Source organism: Elephantulus edwardii, unplaced genomic scaffold, assembly GCF_000299155.1.
Source record: "Elephantulus edwardii isolate Elephantulus edwardi_28Jun2011 unplaced genomic scaffold, EleEdw1.0 scaffold00055, whole genome shotgun sequence".
NCBI classification, from domain to species: Eukaryota; Metazoa; Chordata; class Mammalia; order Macroscelidea; family Macroscelididae; genus Elephantulus; species Elephantulus edwardii.
The window spans coordinates 9,313,820-9,338,611 of record NW_006399805.1 but is presented as its reverse complement, the minus strand read 5'-3'; the positions used below and the strand labels follow the sequence as shown (position 1 = coordinate 9,338,611).

The 24,792-nt window shown below is 48.3% G+C and overlaps 1 protein-coding gene and 1 pseudogene across 1 annotated transcript in view; both read left to right on the top strand.

The window, feature by feature from the left end:
* Window positions 1-352: 352 nt before the first annotated feature.
* LOC102853028 lies at window positions 353-17,992 on the top strand (annotated as a pseudogene).
* Window positions 17,993-21,004: 3,012 nt separating this feature from the next.
* ZC3HAV1 (zinc finger CCCH-type, antiviral 1) overlaps window positions 21,005-24,792 on the top strand; it is a 48,364-nt gene continuing 44,576 nt past the window's right edge. The window contains exon 1 of the mRNA XM_006887217.1: window positions 21,005-21,294. Within this exon, the coding sequence (XP_006887279.1) occupies window positions 21,005-21,294 (290 nt within the window). The remainder of the gene's footprint in view (window positions 21,295-24,792) is intronic.

Below are 24,792 nucleotides of genomic sequence, written 5' to 3'. Positions count from 1 at the left end.
CCCCACAAAGAGCTCAGGTGTAGGGACGAGGGAAGGCAGAAGGAAAGAAAGCATCAAGACATCTGCACGTCCAACCCTGTCCCCGCGGGATCGGGAGGGGCAGGGGACCCCTTCGACCGACACTCTCGACTTCCCAGGAGGGCCCGGGGAACCTGTAATCTCCAGCCCGGGAACTACTCACAGTCCTCCCTCACTATTTAGGGCCACTAACCATCTTGGCGGCAGTCCTGCGAGCCCACTGGGCAGGCGGACAGCAGAGATTCGGCCTCCGAGGGGCCCTGCATCCACCCAGCCCGCTCTGTTTCCACGGCAACCGCGCCGGGCGTGCCGAGCTCTGCCCGCCCGGGAACCAATGCCGCCCTCGACTTGGTTCCGCTGCGCCTCGTCGCCTCCCGAGATCCTCGCTATTCCGTAGAGAAGAGCGTCTTTCTCCGCCCAGAAAGAAAGCTGAGATGTTTTTCTACTTCTCCATAGAGTTGGAAAAGAGTGATATTGTCTTCTATTGCAATGGCATCTTTTTCAAACACAATTTCTTGGGAACGTCATTGTCTCGGGACCACTTCCGGTTTGGAGCGCGTTGGGCTCCATAGCAACGCCTGACGCAGGAGTATGAGCGCGCAGATGCGGGACCTGGACTTTCAGGATCACGCATGCGCGCTCACAACCCCACTTAACTGATAAATCAGCATGAAGCGTACGCCTTCAATTAAAAACAAAATGGTTAGAAATGGAGGGGGAGAGAGCTTATTTCCACAGATACACCTACAAACAAAAAAAGTGTCATAAATATTTGCTCCTTGAATGACTCTGTCCTTATTGACTCTCCTGAGTCCAGGGTGTTCTGCCCACAAAATGCCCCTCAAAGAAATCTAAAAGCACGTCTGAAATTCCAAGAACGTTTATTGTATTATTTACACGCGTGGAGACTTTTCTCCTCCTTAAGAAGGTGGTGAAGGAAAAAAGCCCCGAGTTTCCCCTCCCACTTGCTTTTATAGCTCTTTTGAGTGCCCCTGTTAGGGCAGGGGGATTGCGATCCTGGTTGGTGGGCTGGGGAATTAGTCATCTGGGCCGACATTTGACGGGCTGGCTACTTTGCCCGCCTTTACTCCTTTGGTGTCACGTAGACACTAGTTAATTCCTTACTTTTCAAGGACAGACAAGGCCTTACCCGGGGCACTAGTGTTCGCCCTAAGCTAAGAATTTTTATGGCCCGCTTCTGCCTCTAGCGTTAATGGGGGTTTCTAAAAAATGGGGTTTCTGCTGTCCCTTCACGGGGAATGTGACAGCTAGAATAATTTTGAAAACTCGTCATGGGATGTTAACGTGAAATGGGCCTTAAAAGACAGTAAAAAAAAAAAAAAAGACATTGAGTCTAACTCACAGAACACAGGAGATTAGGAACTAACATTTCATTTAGAGAAGTGGAGCGTTTGTGTAGGCATCAGTGGCCAGATTGAATGACATACTCTGCAGCCTTCAATATGGATTGCATCTCAACGTCAAGAAAACAAAAGTTCTTACCTCTGGACCTATACACAGCATCAAAAAAGGTGGAGAAACGATTGAAATTGTCAAAGACTTCATCTTACTTGATCACCAATCAGTACACTTGGTACCCAGCAGTCAGGAGATAGGGAAAAGTATTACACTTGGAAAATCTGCAATCAGGGACCTCTCTGAATTATTGAGGAGCAATTATGTCAGTTTGAGGACTAGATGTACTTGATTCAGACCACGGTCTTTTCAATCACTGGCTATGCTGCCGAGAGCTGGACAAATGAATAAGGATGACAGAAGAATTGTATTGTTTGAGAAGAGTACCGACTATCCCATGGACTGCCAAAAGAACAAACATTTTTCTTGCAGAAGGTGCAGCCAGTGTACTCTTTGGAGGTAAGGATGGTAAAGCTTCGTCTCACATACTTTGGGCATGTTGCTAGAAAGGACTATTCCTTGGAGAAGGACATCAGGCTTGGAAAAGTGGACAGTTCTAAAGAGAACCTTGATTGCATTTCCTCCAAGACAGGCTTGTTTGTTGTTTTGGCAGTAGAAGCATGTAATATGTAGCTTTTTTTAATTTTTAATAGCCACGATAACTTTATTGCTAAAGGAAATAAATCCTTCTAGGAAACAGAAAGTCCATTGATGAGTTTTTAGGCGAGGGTACAATTCAGAGGACTTCTTAGACTTCGCCAACCATACTTCTGAAGAGTGTCCCCACGCGCACATCTCTGTCACGCAGGTGATGTCCTCCAAATTCTTCAACCGGAAATACAAGGGAAATAGAGTTAGGCATGGAAGGATCAAAGATTTTTTTAAAAATATGCAGGGGAGGGGAGCTCTGGTGGCCTAGTGGTAAGGAACTGCAACTACAATCCCAGAGGCGTGCGGTTCGAATCCATCAGATGCTCTGCCAAGGAAGGAGGGACAATCTTCTCCTGTACCAGTCAGATCTGATTTGACGGTACACTCACACAAAAATAATAAAATAAAAAAAATATGCAGGGGAATTGGAAGTTTCCTACATGCCCTTTTGACCCTCAGTCATTGCGTATCCCCAATTTATGTCCTCATTCACTTCCTTATTCCTCTATTTGCAATCATGGCTTCCATTAGTTGTCTTAATATGTAGCTTTTTATGGCTAGCTCCCATAAATTTGCATATGTATCCCATATTCATTCATGTTGTAGATACATTACACTTAATTTCTTTATCTAGTTGAATAGTATTCTAAATGACAACAACAACAACAACAACCGTATTCCAATGAGCTCTGGTGGATTTGTGGTAAGGAATTGTACTGCAAACACAAAGGTATGTAGTTCAAATCCACTCGTTACTCTGAGGGAGAGAGACTATCTCTTTCCATGTGATTTATTGCCTCTGACAACCCACTGGAGAGTCAGCTAAGGGTCATTTCCAACTCGATTGTAGACAACAATAGTATTCCAATAGGCCCCTTGGTGGCACAAGCAATATTCACATGACTGCTAACTTAAAGACTGATGCATTGACTCCCCCTAACTGGGCCACAGAAGAAAAGCCTGGTGATTGATTTCTCTAGAGAGTGTTGCACGTCGGAACTGACCCCTCGCTGACCCTCTAGCTATTTCTCAGAGGTAGTTAATCACAGGTGAGATGGCCCATCATCCTCCTACAGAGCAGGTTGTGGATTCGAACTGCATGCCTTTGGGATTGCACTGTAGCTTCTCAACCACTAGGCCACCAGAGCTAACAGCCAAGAAATCCAATGGGACGGTTCTCCTCTGTTACAATGGAGTCACCATGAATAAGAATCAACTACAAGGCAATGACCGAAATAATAAATCCAAAAGGACAACAGCAGCGACTTGGGCTTGTTCAAATACCTCACTGTGCAGATGAATGTGCCACATTCTATGCATCCATTCATTAGTTGATGGGCATTGATCAGTTAGTGTTTTGACTTTTTTGTTGTCATGACCGTTCACATGGATGAAAGTTTTCACTTTGGGAACATAACCAGGGTTGCAATTGTTGGTTCACATGGTAACTCAATTTTTTACTTTTTGAGGAATTAGCGAACAGTTTTCCAAAGCAGCTGCACAATTTCACAACTCCACCAGCAACACATGAAGATTCCCATTACTTCACTTACTCAACTACAATTGATATTGCTGATCTTTTTTGTGATAGCACTTTTAGTGGGTATGAAATAGTGTTTAATTGTGGGTTTTATATGTTCATAACTAATTGCATTAGGTAAATCTGCTGTCAGGGATGGCATTTCCAGAGTACAGAGAAGCAACGATGTCATTCTAGAGACCAAGGTGCACCTGATCCAGGCCATGGTCTTAGTAATTACTTGCTATGCGTCAAAGAGTGGGACAATGACTAAGGATGACAGAAGAAGAATCAATGCCTTCGAGTTATGGTGCTGGAGAAGCGTCTTGAATGTACCATGAACCGCCAAGGAAACAAATAGGTCTGTCTTGGAGAAGGTGAAACCAAGTTTCTCCTTGGAGGCTAGAATTTTGAAGCTCTGTCTCACATACTCTGGGTATGTAGCCAGGAGGGACCAATCCTTGGAGAAGGACATCATGCTCGGAAGGGTGGAGGGACGCTGCAGGAGAGGAAGACTCTGGATGATACGGATGGATATAGTAACTGGGGCAATGAAAGTAGGTGGTTTGGAGTCAGTGAGACTGTCTCAGGACAGGAAAGGCTTCAAAGCTATTGTGCATAGGGCCGCTATGCATCTCAGGAGACTCAACAGCACATAATAACAACAATAACAAATGAGATAAAACATCTATTTGTTTTTTGATCATGTGTATATCTTCTTTGGAGCTCTCATGGCTTAGAGGACAGAGGCTGCACTGTTAACAGGAAGGCATCAAATTTGAACCATCAAATCCACTTGAAACAGCTGCTCCACAGGAGAAAGATAGACAATCTTCTCCCGGGCAATTTATAGCATCGGAAATCCCGCTGGAGAATCAGCAATGGGTCTGTTCTGACTTAATGGTACGTTACAACCAATATAGAATCTCCACTGGAGAAATATTTGTTTAAATTATTTTCCCAGGTAGTGGAAAGAATGCCTTCATAATGTGGGCATTATAATTATTATAAAAAATAAAATATATAACCTGTTAAATAGAAAACAAATTTGCCCTGTAAACTTTCACTTAAATCACAATAAAATGGGGTTTTTTTAAGGTGATAGTATTAATTTTTTAAAAATGCTTTTTCCATTTTGTCTCATATACCTTGGACATGTCAGTAGGAAAGAGACATCCTTACGGGAAAAGGCAGAGTCAGAGCAAGTGAGGAAGACTGTCCAGACGATGGGACTTTCAGAGGCAGACTGCCACATCTTTCTCCTACGGAGCAGCTAACAGTGAGTGAGTGGGTTCAAGCCACCGAGGCTTCAGCTAGCATGTCTAGGCTTTAACCACTGCGCCACTGTAAAAATAGTATAGGCAACATGAGGCTCCTGAGTCTGACTTCCTAACTCCGCAAAGAGGAATTGCCCCCGTCAACAATATTCACAATACAGAACAGATTCTCATGAGGACGGACATGTTCCCCCCCACACTCCTGCACCTCTGCCTACCAATTCCATTCCCCTACTGGGTTCAACACCCATTGCAATATCTACTTTGCAAAAATATACTAGAGAAGTTAACAGCTTATAATTCAGGCTGATAACAGGACACAGTCTCTCAGTCAGCACAGCTTCCAAAGTGTTCTCCCAGACCCCTCGGCCTTAGCCTTGTGGTTTTAGGCCAGTGTTACAAAGATCTCTTAATCTTACTAATTAAACACCCCCCCAAGTCCTCCAACAAGCTTGGTCAAAGGCTCTTAACTCAGGATCCATGGGCTAGCAGTCCCAAGGCCAGCTCTGTCTTGTGTTGGGTCTCTGGTTCAGAGAAGAAACAGCTCATGCAGTTGTTGATGATGTCGGTGGGCCACATGCTGTCAGGGCAGACAGAGTTGCAGCAACTGGATCAAGTTAGAAATGTTGTCCTAGGCAAAGGGAAGAACATCCCAGATGCAGTTCCCTTTATAGGAATGCTTGAGTATAGGCTCGCAGGGAAACCAAGGGTGGCAATTTGGATTGGATAATGGTGTAGGAAAGATTTATTTTTTATTTAATTTTTTTTTATACTGGCTTACTGACAAAGTTTGTAAACATTGTTCTGCACAATGGATCTTTCTCATTTTCTTTACCTACCCCTCCCTCCACCCATCAAATTGTGTGACCCTATGATTAACCACCACCACCCCACCTGTCCTCACCCCTCTGCTTTCACATCCCCCCTTGGATCCTCATACATGTTCTACAATAAAGATCTTATACAGTATTTGTCCTTATGGGACTGAGTTAATTCACTTAGCATAATGCCATCCAGTCCTTCCCAAGTTAGACAGTAACTTACAAAATCATTGCTCCTGTGTGCTGCATAGTATTCCATCATGTGAATGAATATACCTTAATTTCTCAATCCATTCTATTGTGGTTAGACATCTGGACTGCTTACATGTTCTTGTGATGGTGAATAATGCTGCTATAGCATTATTATGCTGCTGTATTTGGCACTATCATTTCAGACAAGGGTCTCATATCAAGAGTTTACAAAATCCTACAGGGCCTCCACAAGAAAAAGACTGATAACACAACACAAAATGGGCAAAAAAACATGGAAAGACTTTTCATAGAGGAAGATATTTGGATGGCCAGCAGACACATGAAGAAATGGTCAAAATCACTGGCAATAAGAGAGTTGCAAATCAAAACCACAGTGAGCTACCATCTCACTCCAATAGCAGTGACAACATTTAACAGAACAGCAAGAAATAAATTTTGGAGAGGATGTAGAGAGATAGGAACTCTTATACACTGTTGGTGAGATTGTAAAATGGTACAAACATAAAGACTCCGTATGACCCAGCTATTTCACTGCTTGGAATATACCCCCAGAGAAAATAAGAACTGAGGCACAAGCTGAGACTTGTACACCAGTGTTCATAGGAAAGACATTTTGAGCAACAGACTCACTATACCACAACTGTCAGGGCTTCCAGAAGGAGCTTAGGGTATAAAAGAGCATTTGAATTTATCTGCAGGAGGAATAGTATGAATTAAGATCAGTCCAAGGCTCATTCAAATGAGATACCTCACTCTCCAAATGTTTCACCAATTCTGACACTAGCTGTCCTCCTCAGGCACTCTACTTCTGTGCTGAATTTGATAATCCCCTGTAGTGGCCACACAGAACTCAAAGACTACTCACTGTTAAGGAAATAACAGCATATAACTGGGATAATGATCAGGAAGTATGTAGGCTGTTTCCTTTCTGTCATGCAGGACAACTCTTAACCCTTCTGAGCTGTACAAGCCTCCTCTCAGCCCCTGAGGACAGACTTCTCATGGTCCTACCCCTCTGAGTCTGTTCCTGGGTCCTTCCTGAGTCTCTCCTTGTGGTTAGTGTAACAGTCCTTGGCCCATATTAAGCTCTTTTAGGGGTTTCCTGTCTCCTCGCTCTCTGACTCTACTGCCTTCATTCTCATTTTTTCTGTCTGTTAACCTCGGTGGGATTGGTTGCTTAGATTTCAAAGGATGTTCATCCCTAACAGGGCCACAAATTGACCAAAATTTCCTGTGGGCAGATGACAGGCACTTCAATTGCATATTGTTATCGTTGCGTACCATTGAGTTGGAACCCATAGCTGACCCTCCCGCAGGTTTTCAGAGGCATTTAATAGAATGAGAAGAGATTGCCTATCCTTCTCCTGCAGGGCAGCTGAAGGATTCAAACCACATGCCTTTAGGAATATTGTAGTACAGTTTCTTACCAGTAGGCTATCAGAGCAGAGTAGCCAATAATCACCTTTTTAAAATCATCCATTCATAGTCAATCATTTGCATCGTCTATTGGCCAATATCTGCAAGGTGTACACAAATCACAAGGTAGACTGCATCCTAGGCCTAGGTAGAAGGGATCAAGCCATCTTGGTTTACACCCTATACAGTGTCACAGATTAAACTGTGTTCTTTAAAAACATGTGTCAAGCCTTTTAGGTTTTCATACTAGAGGACAAAATCGTGGTGGTAGCAGCTGGTTCCACTACTCTTCAACACCTCATCTCTGCAGCTTTCACAGAGCCTCCAATAAAGCTGTGTGAGTGTAGAACATCTGAATGTTTACTAAATATGGCCAGTAGGAGTCACGATGTAGAAGGTCCGGAGAAAAATTTGCTGTTTTCTACAGAAATTAAGTGGTGGTTACTAATTATGATGACTGAATATTTGGGTCTAGATTTGCTGCTCCTTTCTTTATAGTAAGAAACAAAATACTAAATTAATGAAGATGTTGAAGTTCATTCATGAGACAGATAAGAGACACTTTACAAGTTCAACTCTGAAAAATGGATCAAACTGTTGAAGCATAGCCTATTTATTTCTAAATAAACTTATTATATGGAAAAAAGTGGGTCAACTTGGCTACACCACAATTTTCAGTAATTTGGCAGCTAAATGATGATGGAATGTGGCAGTTCTGCAATGATGTAATCTTTTGCATGTGATTTTTAATGTGACCAACCAGTCAGTTGTAAGTTCTCAAGATATGATTTAATATATCAGCCAATCAGCTGTAGGGGAAGTAAAGCATGATGTAGCACCTTTATTCAGGTCACAACCCCAATCAAATGTAGGGGAGTTTCCCTGGGGCAGGTCTTCATCTTCTTTTATTTTTTCTGGAAACAAAAGAAGAGAGAAGAAAACAGGGAGAGAGGGAGCTACCACCATCAAGAAAAATGACATGAATCATCATTTGTATTTTAGACCTGTAGTCTTTGGGCCAGGAACCTCCTAGACCCAAGGGGAAGATTCATGTGAAGACCCATGGAGTTCTCCAAGGAACTCTGGGCCTGCAGACACTGAAACAAGACACGGACCTCCCTACATGCCAACAAAGTCTTCCCCTAGAGCTGGTGCTCTGAATGTGGACTTGTTACCCTTTAAAATAGGAGAGAATGAGTTTATTTGTTAAAATAATTAACTTATACTATTTCTGTTCTACCAATTCTAGATAACAAAGAACATGCGACAAACCCTCTGAGGTAGAAAACTAGGGCACAGGTGGTTCCTCAGGATTCAGAGGGAAAAAGAAACAAAGTAAAAGGACACCTGGGCTTCTCCATACATATCCCTCTGCTCTAGGGCCAACATTACCAAGTGGTTTACAGCCTGTAGTTCCTTCTGTTGCTCTTGTTATTAGATGTCATCCACTCAGTTCTGCCTCATCGACATCCTGTCAACAGAATGAAAGTGCGCCCGGTCTTGTACTGTCCTCACCGTGGCTGTTCAAGCTCCCTGGTGCAGACACTGTGTCATTCCATCTCAGGGAAGGTTTTCTTTCTCACTGACTTTACCAAGCGTTATGTCCTTCTCCATGGACTCAACCCTCGTGGTAATATGTCTGAAGTTCTAGTATTATTAAATCGATGTATGTAAACTTGTTCTCCAAGAGTGGTACGCCTCTTCTCCACTCTCCAGTGAACTCCTCCACCAACACCCAGAAGAGCCTTGAGGTTATATGGATTCAACCTAGGGAAAGCACCTGCTCTCCACCCAGGCCCTCCCTTGACTATTTACCTGACCATTTTTGTCTGATGCGTCACTCAGTTTCCATAGCATCTGTATAACAGCTGGCTGGCATGAACTTTGGCCATTTCATGTGACTCAGTCCCCGATGTTTATGTACCTTTGATTTCTGTGACTCAGTAATCTGACGCGTCAGAGCTGTCACAGCTGTGTGTGTTTTGCTTCCCTCCCAGACTAGTAGTGTAAATGATTCATACGGCCTTTATCACACACACCCTCCAGTGTACCCTCTGCATTCTCACCAGTCTTATTTAGCTTTGTGTTTTTGCTGGGATCTTTCAGGAAAACAGCAGCAATACCCAGAGAATAAACTTACTCTCCAGGAACTCTGGTGGCCTAGTGGGTAAGGAATTGTGGTTCCACTCCACTGAGTGCTCCATAGAAGAGAGCGAGCCTCTTCCCATGCAACTTACAGCTTCTGGAAATCTGCTGGAGGGCCAGCAATGGGTCAATTCTGACTCCACGGTGATGAGGAGAAGAAACATATACCTGGGTTAATCACTTCTGTTTGCTTTCTTCTTTTCTCTTCCCTTTCCTTGTCAATTCCCTAAACTGGATGTTCTGTCGCAAAGCTTCTACTTTAGTATGTACACCTGGATTTACAAACTTACTCTCCTGAATTTGGATGGTAAGGTTGGTCCATCAAGTGAGCTGGAATGCAAGATTAAACAAGAGCGTTTATTGACTTGTGAGCATGCAAGACACCGTGTCTACCATGCTGGAATGGACCAGAGGAGCCCTGGTAAGTCAGCTGCTAAGCGCTTGTCCACCAGCTGAAAGGTTGGCAGTTTGAACCCACTATTGCTGCATGGGAGAAAGATGAATCGGCCTGCTTCTAGAAAGACTCACAGCCTTGGAAACCCTATGGAGCAAGTCCCCGGGATACGATGAATCAAGTCAAATGTGGCAAGGACCAGAGGACGGTGGAAGTCTGCTGTTAAGGCAGCTCATGAAACCCTGGAAAAGCGACAGCTTGTGAGGAGTGTTTAAAATATCACAGATGTCCAGGAAGAGACAGAAGAGTACGAGAATTGGGCTGATAGGACAGCTCCATTAGGCCAGGGTCCCACCTGCTCCAGGTTGTCCTCAGAGCACCAGATACCCTGGCAAGAGAGACCTCAGCATCACCAAGAGGTTCCGTGGTTGCTCCACAAGAGGACTGGTGGTGGAGGGAGGGGGTGAGGACAGTGCTACTGACTTCAGGACAACGGGGCTATAGGGCAGTCCCCACCTCTATCACTAAGTGCGTGAGGTCAGCAGGAATCCAATGCCTGACAGAAATGGACCCAGGCTTCCCTCCCCATATCTCCAAACCTGTCACCAGCCACTTCCCAGGACTCCTCAGATCCTGTACACCCAGAGTTAAACAGGTCTCGCCCCTGGCTGTCCGGAGCTGGGTCAAAACACCTGGAGCCACTTGAGGCCAGATCACTGGGCAGCAGCCATCACCCCCTGAATCTGCACAGCTCCCGGCTGGTCTGTCTTCCTGTCTCTTTCCCATTCTCAGGCTTGCCCACTCTCTCTGCCCTGGGACTAGGTCACACGCTAACAGGACTTTGCCCCTTTTCATTGATTGCCCGTGTGGCAATTTCACATCCCCACCCACAGCTAGGTCTACATAACTCCACTGCACTGCCAGCACCTGTTGGCTCATTGCCCTTCTTGGTTTGCTGACTCTCCAAAATGCTCCTAAAATTCACTCAGGATGGTTGTCTGTCCTCATTATCATCCCTTTATTATAACCAGAAAGGATACAAGCGTAGAAACACGTCAGGCAAGGTCTGGAAAATGTACCTACGCTGCATGAGGTCCCTGCAGTGCCCAGAGACACGGTGCCCCGTCCTCCCTGTGAATGTTCTTACCAATCCTGAAAGCCTACAGAGATCTCTCCAATGCCCAGCTGCTGTAGTTATTGGGAGCTCAGTGGATATTTGGGAAGGGCTTTTAATACATGGATTTCTGCACTCATTGGCATGTGTCTGACCACTCTCATTCTGAGCAGATGTATATGGCTTGGCGATGGTGAGAAAGTTTATCTACTTTGGGGTTTGCAGCATAGCTTCTTGCCACCAGCCCACCAGAGCTCCCTGGGAGTTTACCTATTTTGGAAAACAAAGAACTAATTTGTCAGATTATTTGTAAACTCCAGATGGTGGAGCCAAACTTAGTTTTCTGTCACAAAACGTGGCTCATGGATAACCATCAGGAAGATGGGTGCAGTTACAGTGGGTAGAGGTGACACCTATCTGGGAAGCCAGCATTTACAGTCACGTGACAGGAAGTTTGGAGGGGGCAGCTGCAGAGGCCTGGCCTGGAGGCTGTCCCGGAAATTCAGAAAGAAGCATGGGTTTTCCAGGAGGTAAACAGGTGGTGTCCAACAAACAACTGCTAGGCATAGTGTGCTCAACATTGCACTGCTCCTCAAAAGGTCAAAGGTTCAAACTCCTCAGAAGAAAAGGGGAAGATCTTCACCTGCAAAGCTTTACAGCCTCAGAAACAATGGAGGGTGTCTCCAGGTCCTTCCTAGTGCAGGCTGTTGCAGCCTCTCCCTCCCCAGATGGGGTTTGCACCAATTGTTTGGTAACTAGCTAGTCTTCGGTTCCATTCAGTGAGGAGTGTCAGCAGTTCATTCTCTGGAGTTCCTGAAGCTGCTGTTGCTGTGTACCATTGCATCAGAACTACTCACAGCTGACCCTTGGGGTGTGTGTGTGAGTGTGTGTATGTGTGTGTTTCAGAGGCAGGAATTGAATGGGAGGAGATTGCCTATCAGTGAAGCAGTGGGCGGATTTAAACTTCAAGCCTTTGGATTGGCAGCGCAGTTCCTTACCACCAGGCCGCCAGAGCTCCACTAAAAGCTTGGGAGTAGCCACCTAAGAGGCTACTGTGGGTCTCTTCCCACCCAGAGAGGAAAAGTCAAGACTAGTCCACAAAAAAAAGCCCCAAAAAACCAAACCTAAAAAAAAAGACTAGTCCAAAGGATTAATGCGCTGTGCGAACTTCAGTCTCCATGACACTAAGACCAGAAGGACGGGATGGTATCCAAGGACCACTGCTGACCACTCGGAACGGGATCACAATAGATGGTCACCAATGGAAGGGAAGAAAATTGTGCAACAAAATGCAAAATCATAAAAAGGAAAAGGCCAAGCCTATTGCTCTGAAAGAGACGGGTGGACACCTGAGACTGCAGCCTTTGGTCACACTTCAAACCTGGAAGTGAAATTACCCCGTGACTCCGCTTCGGTTAAGCACAAGCAGCCTGTGTGACGTGATTGGGCTGTTCTGGTGCACAGTCCACAGACAGTTGCCTTGCTTACCCAAAGGTCACACATCTGTCAGTTCGAATCTACCAGCAGCCCCACAGGCGAAAGTTGGGCAATCTCCGGCTGTCTATAGCCTTGGAATGTCAATTGGCAGTTAGCTATGAGTCAGTTTTGACTTGAGGGCAATGAGTGAGTGATAGATAAGATGATCAATAGCGTCAGGGAGGAGCACACTCCTTAGAACAACCAGCTAGCCAAGCAAATCAAGCAAACAAGACCAAAAGGGCAGCATCTTCCTAGGGTTAAAGCTCAGAAGGCAAAAAGGAATAAGAAAGAACAAATGGAGATGAAAAATACAAGGAGGAAGGAGGAAAAGTGCTGTTGCACGGTGGAGATCACAGTGTCAAGCCACAAAACGTGTGTGAATGGTTGGATGAATGGAAACCCGATCTGTTCTGCTTGATTTTCACTCAAACCGTATAAAAAGTTTCAAAAGAAAGAAAGTTGCTGTTTGTATTCATCTGCTGTAATCCTGAAAGGCACACGGTCAAATTCAACAGCTGCTCCACAGAAGATAGATGGGGCAATTTCCTCCTGTGGGATTCACTGCCTCTGAGAACCTGCTGGAGAATCTACTATGAGTCTATTCCGACTCAACAGCACACAATCACCACACCAAAAGGTTGGTAGTTTGAACCCACCAGCACCTAAATGCTTAGCAGAGTGCCACCAGAGCTCCTTCCTTTCATTTTAGTGTAGGGCTCTCGTAACTCTGGGAGCCCTGGTGGTGTGGCGGTTAAAGTGCTTCGCTGCTAAGTTTAGGGTCAGTCATTCAAACCCAGCAGCCAGCCAGCCACTAGGGGAGAGACGTGGCAGCCTGCTTCTGTGACAGTTACAGCCCCGACTGGGTGACACTCAAGATTGATGATGGCAAGACTCTACACAAAGATCGCTAAGACGAGTTGTTGTTGTTGACTGCCTTCCAGTTGAGCGAGCATGACTCATAGCGACCCTATGAACAAAAGGCCTGAAGCTCCTCTACAACCATCCACATTCATCAAAGTTCACAGAGGCATATTGCTTAGGAATTAGGAAGTGGATGTCACTCCTGCTTCCAAGCTAAGACGAAGGAAGGATGCAAAATAAATAGGAAGTAATTCAGGACATAAAAATGGAAACGTCAGAAATATGCTTAAGGGAAATTCAGGAATGTCAAATTACACAGCATGTACAATCTACCCAAGGAGCTCAGGTGGTGTGGTCAGTACGGAGCTGTGCTGCTTGTACAAAGGCCACACATCTCTGGTGGTTCGAATCCATCATCAGCTCCTCAGGCAAAAAGGTGAGCAATTTACAGCCTCAGAAACCCAACAGAGGGGCATCTGAGTCAGGTGACCAAACAACAGTTGTAGGGAAAGTTCTTGTTTCATTTAGCATCTGCAGCTTCTCTGGTTCTTGGAGACTGCCATGCATCCTGGTCTTCCCTGGTATTCGGGAGTTTCAGGTCCAAAAAGACACCCCCACTCCTGGTGACAATTTTTAGGTGGTACTGAGTGTCCCCTGTTCTGGACTTACTTTGCTCTCTAGTAAGAACTGCTGGGTAGTTCTGCTGTTCATTGAGCAGATGAATTTAATGCCCTCCTCAATCCTAAAGGCACATGATTTGAATCCCCCAGCTGCTCCTGGGAGACAGATGGGCAACCTATCCTGCTGATTTACTGAGTCTGGATATCCACTGGAGGCGGAGCTATGGAGGCAGTTCTAATTCTGATGGCACACAACAATAACAAGCTAAAAGGTATTAAAGACCACACCCTGAGGGAATTTATGGCCCATTAGCACTGCATTTCACCACTGATCACTCTACAACTATGTGGTTTATCAGGTAGGGGAAATTACACAGCTTTATTGACTGGTCAGTTCTATCCCACAGGGGGGATTAGTGGTGTGCAGCATTCAGGGGACATTCTTTGCAGAGGAAAACACGCATGGCCTCGTGCTGTGTCCCTGACTGGAAGGCAGCTTGCACCACACTCGTTAGGTCTCCTTGAGGAATGCTACTGCTGTCCCTGGACTGGAACCTCAGGGGTCTGCCACCCTGCAGTGAGGCCTGGAACCCCAGAAGTTCTGCAGCAAGGCCAGGCTGGAACTCAAAGCCGTCTGCTTGGACCTGGCAGAACCTACAGCACTGGAGGTGTGGGGGTTAGAACATGGAGTGTGGAATTTAAAGCAGGTTGCATTAAAGGATCACTGTGATGGACTCTGACTTTGGATATAGACCATATCTGCTGAGGTGAAGAACTGTCCTTTTGTAAAGCAGCTTCTGCCTCACTCCTGGGCTCTGGCTGTAGCTGTTGTTGTCAGTTACCACCCAGCTGGGTCCAACTCATAGCCCCTCCCCCACTCCTGTGTACAACAGATCAAGCCTGGCCCAGCCCGTGCCCTTTGTTGCACATACTGTGTCAGTCCATCTCGTTTGTTGACTCTACTTTGCATAGCATGATCTCCTTCGCCAAGGACTGTCCCTCCCAACAATAAGCCTAGACTTTGGGAGTCCAAGTCTCACCACCCGCTTCTACGAAGCACTCTGTCTAGTGGCAGCCTGGGCGCGTCTCTGGCCAGGAAGAGGACTTACGCAGCAGAGGTCAGTGGGACCCCAGCTTTTGAGATCTGCTTGGTAAAGCTGGTTCCACCGTGCTGGCCACAAAGGTTTGTGTGTCTCCGGATCATCCCTTCTAGGACTTTCCACCCAACTTTCACCAGAGCCTCCCAACTTCTGAGGAATTCTGTCACAAAGAATGAATGGCTTCTAAAACCAACAGGGACTATGTCCCCAAGATAAGAATTGAGATTGGGCATGGGAAGACTGCTCAAGAGCTCAAAGAGGCAGCATCGGGACCATCAGTGGAAAGAACATTCCAAATTGATCTAATGGCAAGATGGTTTGTGGCTGGAGGGACTGTTGTTGGGCTTGAGGGTTTATGCTACTACAGCTTGGGGATGTCTAATGAGATTGGAGCTGTTGAAAAGGCTGTAATGTGGCCTCAGTATGTACAGGATAGAATTCACTCTACTCACATGTACCTAGCAGGAAGCATTGTTTTGACAGCCCTGTCTGCCTTGGCAGTGACTAGAACTCCCGTTCTTACGAACTTGATGCTGCAAGGCTCTGGGTGACAATTGGTGCAGCCATGAATGGAGCTGGGATGCTTGTGCAATCAATACCATATCACCAGAGTCCAGGCCCAAACAGTCGGCTGGGTTACTACATTCAGGTGTGCTGAGGTCAGTGGTGGCTGCTCTGACACTAAGGGGGGCCTCTTCTCATCAGAGCTGCATGGCACACAGCTGGCGTCTTTGGGGGTCTCTCCATTGTGGCCATGTGCAACATGCCACAGTCCTCAGCACACATGCAGCCCTGGGGGTGGGACTTGGCCTCACCCTTGTGTCCTCCCTAGGGTCCATGCTTCGTCCACCATTCTGTTTGGCTGGAGCCATTCTGTCCGCATAGCAATGAGTGGTGGGTTAGTTCTTTTCAGCACGCTCTTTCTGTACAGCATCCAGAATGTAACCTAATTGAGCGTGCAGAAACAACTCCGACACACAGAACACAAAAGTATGACCCCAGAAATTCAATGATGAGAATCTACATGGAAACGCTGAATACATCTAAGCGAGTTGCCAGAATGCAAGCAGGTGGAAGCAACAGAAAGAGTGGAGTGACTCGGCCAGCTTCTGACTTCTCTAACCCATCTTTGTTTTGCTTGTTTAATTGGGCAGATACTCACTAAATGCTTTGTACAAGCCAAAAAAAAAAAAAAAAGAAGAAGAAGAAACACTTTATCTGACCTCATTTCCTCCAAGGGAGATTTGGGTTGGTTTTTGTTTTTTTGGGGGGGGCTGTCTCTGGTATGTTCCATATTCTTGGCCAATGATTCTTTTTAAAAAAATGTATTTATTTTATTATTATTGTGTGTGTGTGTACCATCAAATCAGATCTGACTGGTACAGGAGGAGATTGTCTCTTCTTCCTCAGCAGAGCATCTGGTGGATTTGAACTGCGCACCTCTGGGTTTGCAGTGCAGCTTCTTGCCACTAGGCCACCAGAACTTGTCAGCATTAATGATTCTCTAATTTCCCTCAATCATCAATCATTGTCCAACCGTCGCATGTCGAGGAAGCAACAGAAAGGACCATCCACCCTGGTGGAGATGGCAGAAACTTGAGCACTGGGACATGGGACTCTGGGGGACACATCAAGGCATAGGGGGAGGCAGGCCCAGCCTCAAGTGACCATCAGAAGATGCCTACACCCCTGGACTGAGGACCCATGAGCCCAGCACGATGACAGGGCACAGCAGCCCAAACCTCCACGTCCCCCACCAGGAATCTCCTCCCCAACTTCCATCTGTGGACGTGTTAGGGGACAAGGTGTCCTGGAGGCATAGTGTGTTCTGTGATGGGTTACTAAGCAAAGGGTTACCATTTAACTCTACCAGCCACTCCCCAGGAGAACGACGCAGTCTCTTCACACAAAGATTCACAGCCTCGGAGACCGATAGAGGGATGCTGCGAGTCAGCGTGAACTGGACGGCCGTGGGTGAGTACAGAAGCAACTAAAGGGGGGCGCCAAAGACCAACTTGGCTTCCAGACGGGTCAGCTCATCATGTGGGCACGAGCTGAAAACACGAGGTGGCTATGTTGCAGTCCCAAGAGTGGCAGAGACATGCAGCTGGTCACCCACTCCATGTGGAAGAAGGCACTGAGGTCAGAGCTTGTGGGGACTCCTCCCACGAAGTTTACTAAAGTACCTCTGTGCCAACAGAGATGACTCGGGCAGTCACCAATCCTCAGCTTTGGCAGAGGACCGCAGCTGCACAGTGGGGACACGAGCATAGTGGTAATGATGGCAGAAAGAGAGGCTCTGCTGGGACCTGGCAGTGTGGACTGTCACTTATGAGAGCAAAGACAGCCAGTGCCATTGCGAAAAGGCCATTCTGTGGCCACGGAGACCAGACCCTGAGCTTTGTTTCTGAGGGACTCACAGGCGACTGAGTGACACACAGAGACCGTACTGACCCCTGTGAACCCGGCAGGATCGGGGTGTGCTCCTTGGGTTTGGACCCTTCTGGACGTGGACTTTGCTTCCCTTCTGCAGCCAGCATGCCTCTTCAGGGCCTTGAACTTCAGGAGCCACAGACATGGAACCCCTGTGACAACATCCGGCTAGGTGATCACTTGTTGGCAGAGGGAGTGGGGTGAGGGCCCGTGGACAGGGGACTCAGGGCGAGATCCCCTCCCCCCACCTGGAAGCTGCTGGAAGGTAACAACCAGCTGAAGAAGCATCTTGACGTCCCCACGCTGCAAGGTCACTGTACACGGCAGAGGGGTCAACACTGTGCGGTGTTCCAGTGGAGAATACACAGGTCTGCAGTGATGAGCAGAGGCAGGCAAGGCCACTTCTGCCCTCATCCCACCAACGCTCGGCCCTGCAGGACCTGAGGACAGGACTCTTCAAGGACTCCAGCACTGGCTGCCTCCAGGACCACCACTGGCCAGAGACAAGCCAGTAAGGCAAGGCACATCCATCTCATCAGAGATAACTGACCCTTATCAGCAGATAGCAGGACTGGACACTCACAAGGGAGAGAGGGGGAAAGGGTCCATTTGGCACTCCGGTCACCTATTCAGGTGTCACTTGGAACATCTTCGCCATCTGTAACTACACGGCAAGAGTAGTAACGCTGCCTGAAAAAGTAAAGTGACGAGGTGCTGGGTCCCTCAGAAAGACCTAGCCAGGCGCCAAGCACCCAGGAGCCACAGCTAAGCCCTTGACTGCCATCTGGAAAGCTGTGGTTTGAATTCACCGGCGATCGTTCAGAAAGAGCATAGCCTCGTAAACTCTATGGACCACGGAGACACAGACCAAAGGGTGGACCCTGGCCGACCCAGCATGTCGTTCAGCTTCACCTCCAGGAAGCTCTTGCTGCTGGGATGTCAGTGTGTTTAGCCAACAGTTGCCTCTGTTAGTGTCACCTGGCCTCCTCACCATCTACACAGAAGCCTTGCTCATCTCCAGAAGGCCAAGGCCCAGCAAGGCCTCAGTATGGAGGCCTCCCCGCTTCCTCTACCCCGGGGAAGGGGGGACAAGGACGACTCCTGCTCCCAGGTTCCCAGAAGGGCAAGCGGTGCCTCACCCGAGCAGGCAGCATGCCCTGATGGGACCCTTGGGGACCAGTTCTGCTTTTCCCCTTTCGATTCTGACTCCTAATGACCCCTGTGTGCAGAACCGAATCGCCTCCTAGGCTGTTCCAGGGTGTGACTTTTGGAAAGCAGACGGCCAGGCCTTCCCTCTGAGGCATTTCCGCTGGGTTTGAGCCCCCAGCCTGGCAACTATTGGTTGATTTCTTCACTGTTCTCAGGAACTCCACTTGGTAAACCTTTTCCACCCTTACGTCTGGGTCAGCATCTGCTTCCTGGCAACACAAAGCACCAGAGTAGATTTAGGATTTCCCCACCCCCTTCCCGGCTCTGGGGCTTGAGGTTGAGGAAGATCTTTATCACTATTCTCAACCTTTTCAGCCAAAGGCACTTCTAGTCTCTGGTCTCCTCTGTCCCCACGGATCTGTCTCAAAGTTCTTCACCGTTTTTAAAACACAGACTGGAGTGCACGACTACTTCTGAAACTCCAATTTGTTCAAAAGAAGGCGCTAATTAACAGAGAGGCCAGGTTAGAGAAGGGGAGAGTGGAGAAAAAATAAATACCAACAATTCCTCAGATTCATAGCTGACACTCCACTGGGTTTCCCAGCTGTGAGCCACAGTGGAGGAGCTTGCCCATCTTTCTGGGCGCTGCTGGTGGATGCCACACGCCTGTGAGGGGAGGTCCTTTAACAGCACAACTCCCCAAGGAACTATGCTGTCAAAGCTTACGCCCCACAGGGCCCTGGGGGGGGGGCTCACAGGTGGGTGCTCAACAAATAGTGAACTGATTTCCCACTTCCCCCCCAAGCCTATCAGACTACTTTACGTGGTTAAAGAGCACTTCTGCAAGCAGAACCAGGGTCGGCCGGAAGTCAGATGGCAGAGTCCCGTCACTTCCGGGCCCAGGTGTGTCTGCCTACAAAGAGCCCTGGTGCCAGTGGGCTAAGCAATCCAATGGAACCCACCGGCAGCTCTGTGGAAGTAAGATGAGGCAGTCTGCTGCTGCTACGACTGGCGGCCTTGGACACCATGGGGCAGATCCTGTTCTCCAGGATCCCCTCCCAGAAAGTTCACTTCTGGAGAGACAGCCTGCATTCACCACTGCTTACCCTGCAGACCAACTCCCGAAAGAACTAACAGGTTTGTGCTGGAGAGGGTGAAACCAAGCTGCTCCTTGGAGGCAAGGATTTTGAGACTTCCTTTCACATACTCTGGTCATGTAGCCAGAAAGGGCCAGTTCTTAGAGAAGGAGATCATGCTGGGAAGGGTGGAGGGAGAGCACAGGAGAAGACCTGTATGGGAGGGATTGACACAATTACTGGGGTAATGAGGGTGGGTGTGTCAGACAGTGAGATGGGATCAGGATGGAGCAGAGTTCGGAGCTGTTGTGCTAGGAGTCACGTGACAGCACCAATCCCCCAACAGGAGAATTTCAGTCAGTGATGGGCAGAATTTCTGATTTGGTAACACGGTGCTGTCGTTTGTTCAAGTTGGCTTCTTAGCTCATGGATGACTTGTTTGCTTTTTCTTGGGGGCAGGTGTTTCTCAAGCATCTAAAGGGGGCGCTGATGTTGGGGTATGCCTTGGTGTGCCTGCTATGAAGCTGATGAAGTAGTGCGGCACCACTGTTAGGATTCCAATCAAGGCAGAGCGTCAAGATGGGGTCCTTGTAATCGCCTGTGAGGAGGCAGAGCTGGGCGGGTCAAGAATCGTCGGGGTTCTTGAGGGGACACCTCGGTGGGGGAAGGTGCACGTGCACCCTACGTCTGGCGGGAGATCAGGGGCCCGGGGGCAGATCGGGGAAGCCCCGGCCGCCAGCTGGGTGGCAATGCGCCTTTGCGCAAGTTACTTCCTCCTTTCCAGGGGGCGGGCGGTAACATCCAGCCCGTGGAGTTGTCTTGCAGATTCGCTACAAACCCGGAGGCAGCGAGCCAGGCTCGGAGGAGGCGCTCCCCAGGCTCGGCTCATTCCGGGAACGCGTGCGCGGGGTGGGGAGCGAGAGGACCCGAGACCCGCGTCACTCGCCGCCGGCTTATAAAAACCGCGGCAAGTGCCCGCACTCATTTCAGTTTCTCTTCTGCCCAGCGGGGACCCGCCCGGTGGCCTCACCCTCGCCGAGCCCAGACCCTGCGCCCGCGCCGGACTTTCCCGCGCTCCGTCACTTGTTGCCGTTCGACTTCTGCGCGGGGACCGGCGGGGACATCCGGCCCTCAGTGGCCCTCAGTGGCCCCAAGCGAGTTGGAAACCGAAAGCGGCGCCAGCTAACGGGGAGGGGCGCCCCGGCCGCGCGCCCGGAGGCCACTTGTAGGTTTCGATTCTCCGGAGGCAGCGCGCTCAGTGCGCCCCGCGCCCGCCAGGCTCCGGCCCCCCGCGCCGGGACCATGGCCGACCCCGAGGTCCGCTGCTTCATCACCAAGCTCCTGTGCGCCCACCGCGGCCGCATGGCCCTGGACGCGCTGCTCGGCGAGATCGCGCTGTCCGAGGCGCAGCTCTGCGAAGTGCTGATGGCGGCCGGTCCCGATCGCTTCGTGCTCCTGGACACCCAGGCCGGCCGCTCGGTGGTGGCCACCACTCAGGCCCGGGTCTGCCGTCGCAAGTACTGCCAGAGACCCTGTGAGAACCTTCACCTCTGCAAACTCAACCTGATGGGCCGGTGCACCTACTCCGAGCGGTGAGTGGCCGCAGGTGGGGGTGGGGGGCGGCTCCCGGACCCACGTCCTCCAGGGGCTCCAGGCCTCCGACAGCGTCTCCTCCACTCATCCCCCTCGAGCGCCTGCCCTGCCGCCTCCATCCCGGCCGGTGCCTTCCTGCCCCGGGGCCTCGGGTAAGGCGGGGTACTGCACGGCTGAGACCCCGCTGACCCGGACACCCCGTTAGAGGAGAGTTCTTCTCTGGCCAGACAGGGCCGGCCATGGGGACAGTGGGAGACGGATTTGGGAGCCACGTCTGTCGGAAATCTCTGGTGTGTTCCTAGACGTGGAAGGTCAGCGTTTCCCCAGCCGTGACCCTCACCTTCCAGCCACCTCCTGCCTGTGCCGTCGGGGTCTCAGCTCCCACCGCGCCCCCAAGGATCACCTTCCTGAAACCTGGAGCCCAGCCCCCACCTGCTGACCCGAGCGCCCCTCCCCTGGGTTACCAAGGATGGTGTGTCTGCCTCCCTTCCCCCTCCTCTCTCTGCTCTGGGCCCCCACCTAGGTCCACCCCCTGTTGGGCGCACTCTCGGAACTGGTCTTTTGAAAAGTGTGGAGACCGCTCCTTCTGGGTCGCGTGCACATTTATGCCCCGGTGGTGGGTGTCCCCAGCGTTTGGGGTGCGCTTTTTGGTCTAGAGGTCAGGCGTGGTTGGGCGCACTCCCCCGGGCGAGCCATCACGTCGGCAAAGATGGCTCCCTGGCCAGCACCCACTTAGGCCTCTCCCGGCCTGCTTCTCCATCCAGGGTGTTGGAGGAGGACTGGCCTACCGCCCTCAACCCCATCCAACTCGTCCTCCCTCCCCAGCTCCCCACACCCCATCCCACCGATCTAAAGCTTCCTCCTCCACGGTCAACACTTCAGGATGGAGGCTCTGGGATTGAACCTTCCTTCCAGCTGGGGTTCATCGGCCCACCTCATGTCTTCTGCCCCATCACTTTCCTGGACAGATTATTTTCTCTTTTGGCTTCTCCTTAAAAAACCTTGGGGGGGGGGTGTCTCTCAACCTCTTCCTGGGGTTTTCCATCAAGCTTAATGATGACAGATTTCCTATTAGCAAAAAACCTTTAGATCAATGATCCCCGGAAAAATGGCCATGAAAAAGTATGGAAGCGACTTTAAGCAGAAGAGACTAGGCTGGAATATGCTTCCCTATTTTAAAAATACAAGATGTAATGTGCTGTGAGTCACCAGTTTGAAGGTTTTGTTTTTGAGTTGCTGGGAATGAGTTACATTTACAGGGGAATCAACCTTTTCAAATTCTGCTTCTGAGCTGCTGAAAGTTAACATTTCGTCTGTACTGGAAACATCCGAAAGTATGTCTGTATTTCTAGCAGTTAGAGAGGGGCATCCTAGGAGGAACATTCTAGCACCTAGTGAACGCCAGTGGGCCTTGGAAGGCCGCGTTTGTCCTTCCGTTCTTCAGGTGAATGACCAAGGGATCTTTACCAACCCATGCCATCTTTTTGTTTTAATATGTTCGCTTATTTTTTAATTGTTCACTATGGATTTTTTAAATATTATTAATTTTAATGAACGTTGACAGAGACTTTGGATTTCCATTCATTCATTGTTGCATTTTTCTCTCTGCTCCTCCCCCCACCCCAGTTTGCTCTTCTCTTTGAAAATAAAAATTCTTTAATTGGTGTACAGTCCCTCCCCTTTCCACTCTACTGTGCAGCCTTCATTCTGGAGAGGGATGTTTTTAACTTGTGTTCAGGGTGAGAGTAAAGAATGATGACTCTTGCCTAGCTAGCCATGGCTTTAACAATTTTCAAAATGCTTCATTAGTTCTCCTCTCCCAGATCTACCCCTGCCTGGTCTGGATTGTTTTAAGGAATTCTTCAGAGATCCTTTCATTTGTAAATACTTTAAAAAGTATCTCTGAAAGGTGGCCTAAATAGCTAAGGGCTTGACTGCTGGCCAGACAGTTTGCACCACTCTTGGTGTTTGTTGGTATTAGGATCTCAGCTGGAGCCTCGACCTTGGAACCTGCTCCCCCGCCCCCCAACTTTCCACTCTGCTCCTGAGCATTCAAGAGTCAGAATCACACAACAGAGCGGGAAGATGGTTTTATTAACACAACAGAGTTCACATTTTTTTTATTAATTTTAACGAAAGTTTACAGAGACTTAGGGTTTCTACTCATTCATTGTTGCCAGAGTTTCCCTTTTTAAGACATTACACTCATCTTGTCATCTAATGGCCACATGTTGTTTAAATTTCCCTCATTATTTTATAAACCAGATTGTGTGTGTGTGTGTGAACACCAACACAGAAATAATCCGTAATTGTTATATACACGGAAATATTTTTGTTCTCCTTGTATACATGTTATTAATACTGTGCTTGGGTTTTATTTTAGCCTGGTTTGAAATATCAAAATAATTTTTAATTTCCTAACTGGGTTGTTAGACTGAAATTTCTTTATTTTATGAAAGTTTTTGTGTTGTTTTTAGGTGTAACTGATAATGAACCTGGCCTGTTCTATCCTGTGCTGTCCTCACACCTCCTGATACACTAGGGCCCATTGCGGTAGTCACTGTGTCAGTCCGCCTGGTCGAGGGTCTTTCTCTCCTTTATTGACCATCTACCTTCCAAGCATCATGTCCCTCTCCACGGAGTAGCTGCTCATAACAACATACTTGAAATACGTGAGGCAAAGTCTCATCATCTTTGCCTCCAAAGAGCACGGCCTGTTCTTTGCTTTTCTACTTTGCAGTATCCAAGCTATGTACATCCCGTGTTCCAGTTGCTGAAATTGCCATTATTTTTTCCTCATTTGACTGACTTCCGGTCTGGATTCCACCGCTGCTGCTACTACTACAACTATCCACTTTCCTCTGTTCCCCACAGGGTTCAGATCTGTTGTTCGTAGGGTTCACGCCCAACTTGGTGGCAACTAAGAACGACAACGTAGTGACCCTGTGAACAGAACCATGCCCTGTTCTCTGCTGTCATCACTGTCTTGGGCTCCTGGTTGCAGTCACCTGGATCCATCCATCTCTCTCAGGGGAAGTCTTCCTTTCTCAGCCTTTCCTGGAATATGTCCTTTTCCAAGGACCTCTCCTGACATCGCACCAAAGTATGTGAGATGAAGTGTCACCATCCTTTCCTCTAAGGGGGGGCTATACGTCCTCCAAGGCAGACTCGTTTTTTGGAGGTCCACAGGATATTTAGAACTCTTCTCCAGTGCCACAACTCAAAGCCACCCATTCTTCCTCTGTCATCCTATTTCATTGTCCAACTTTCAGAAGCACTTGAAAATACCAAAGCTTGGATCCAGGTGCATCGTAGTCTTTAAAGTGACATTCTTGCTCTTCAGTACTTTGGAGAGGTCCCTGAAAGCAGATTTTCCCAGTGCAACACACACACACACACACACACACACACACACACACATTTTGTTATTGTTGTTTAATTATTATTAATTTCAATGAAAATTTACAGAGACTTCGGATTTCCATTCATTCACTGTT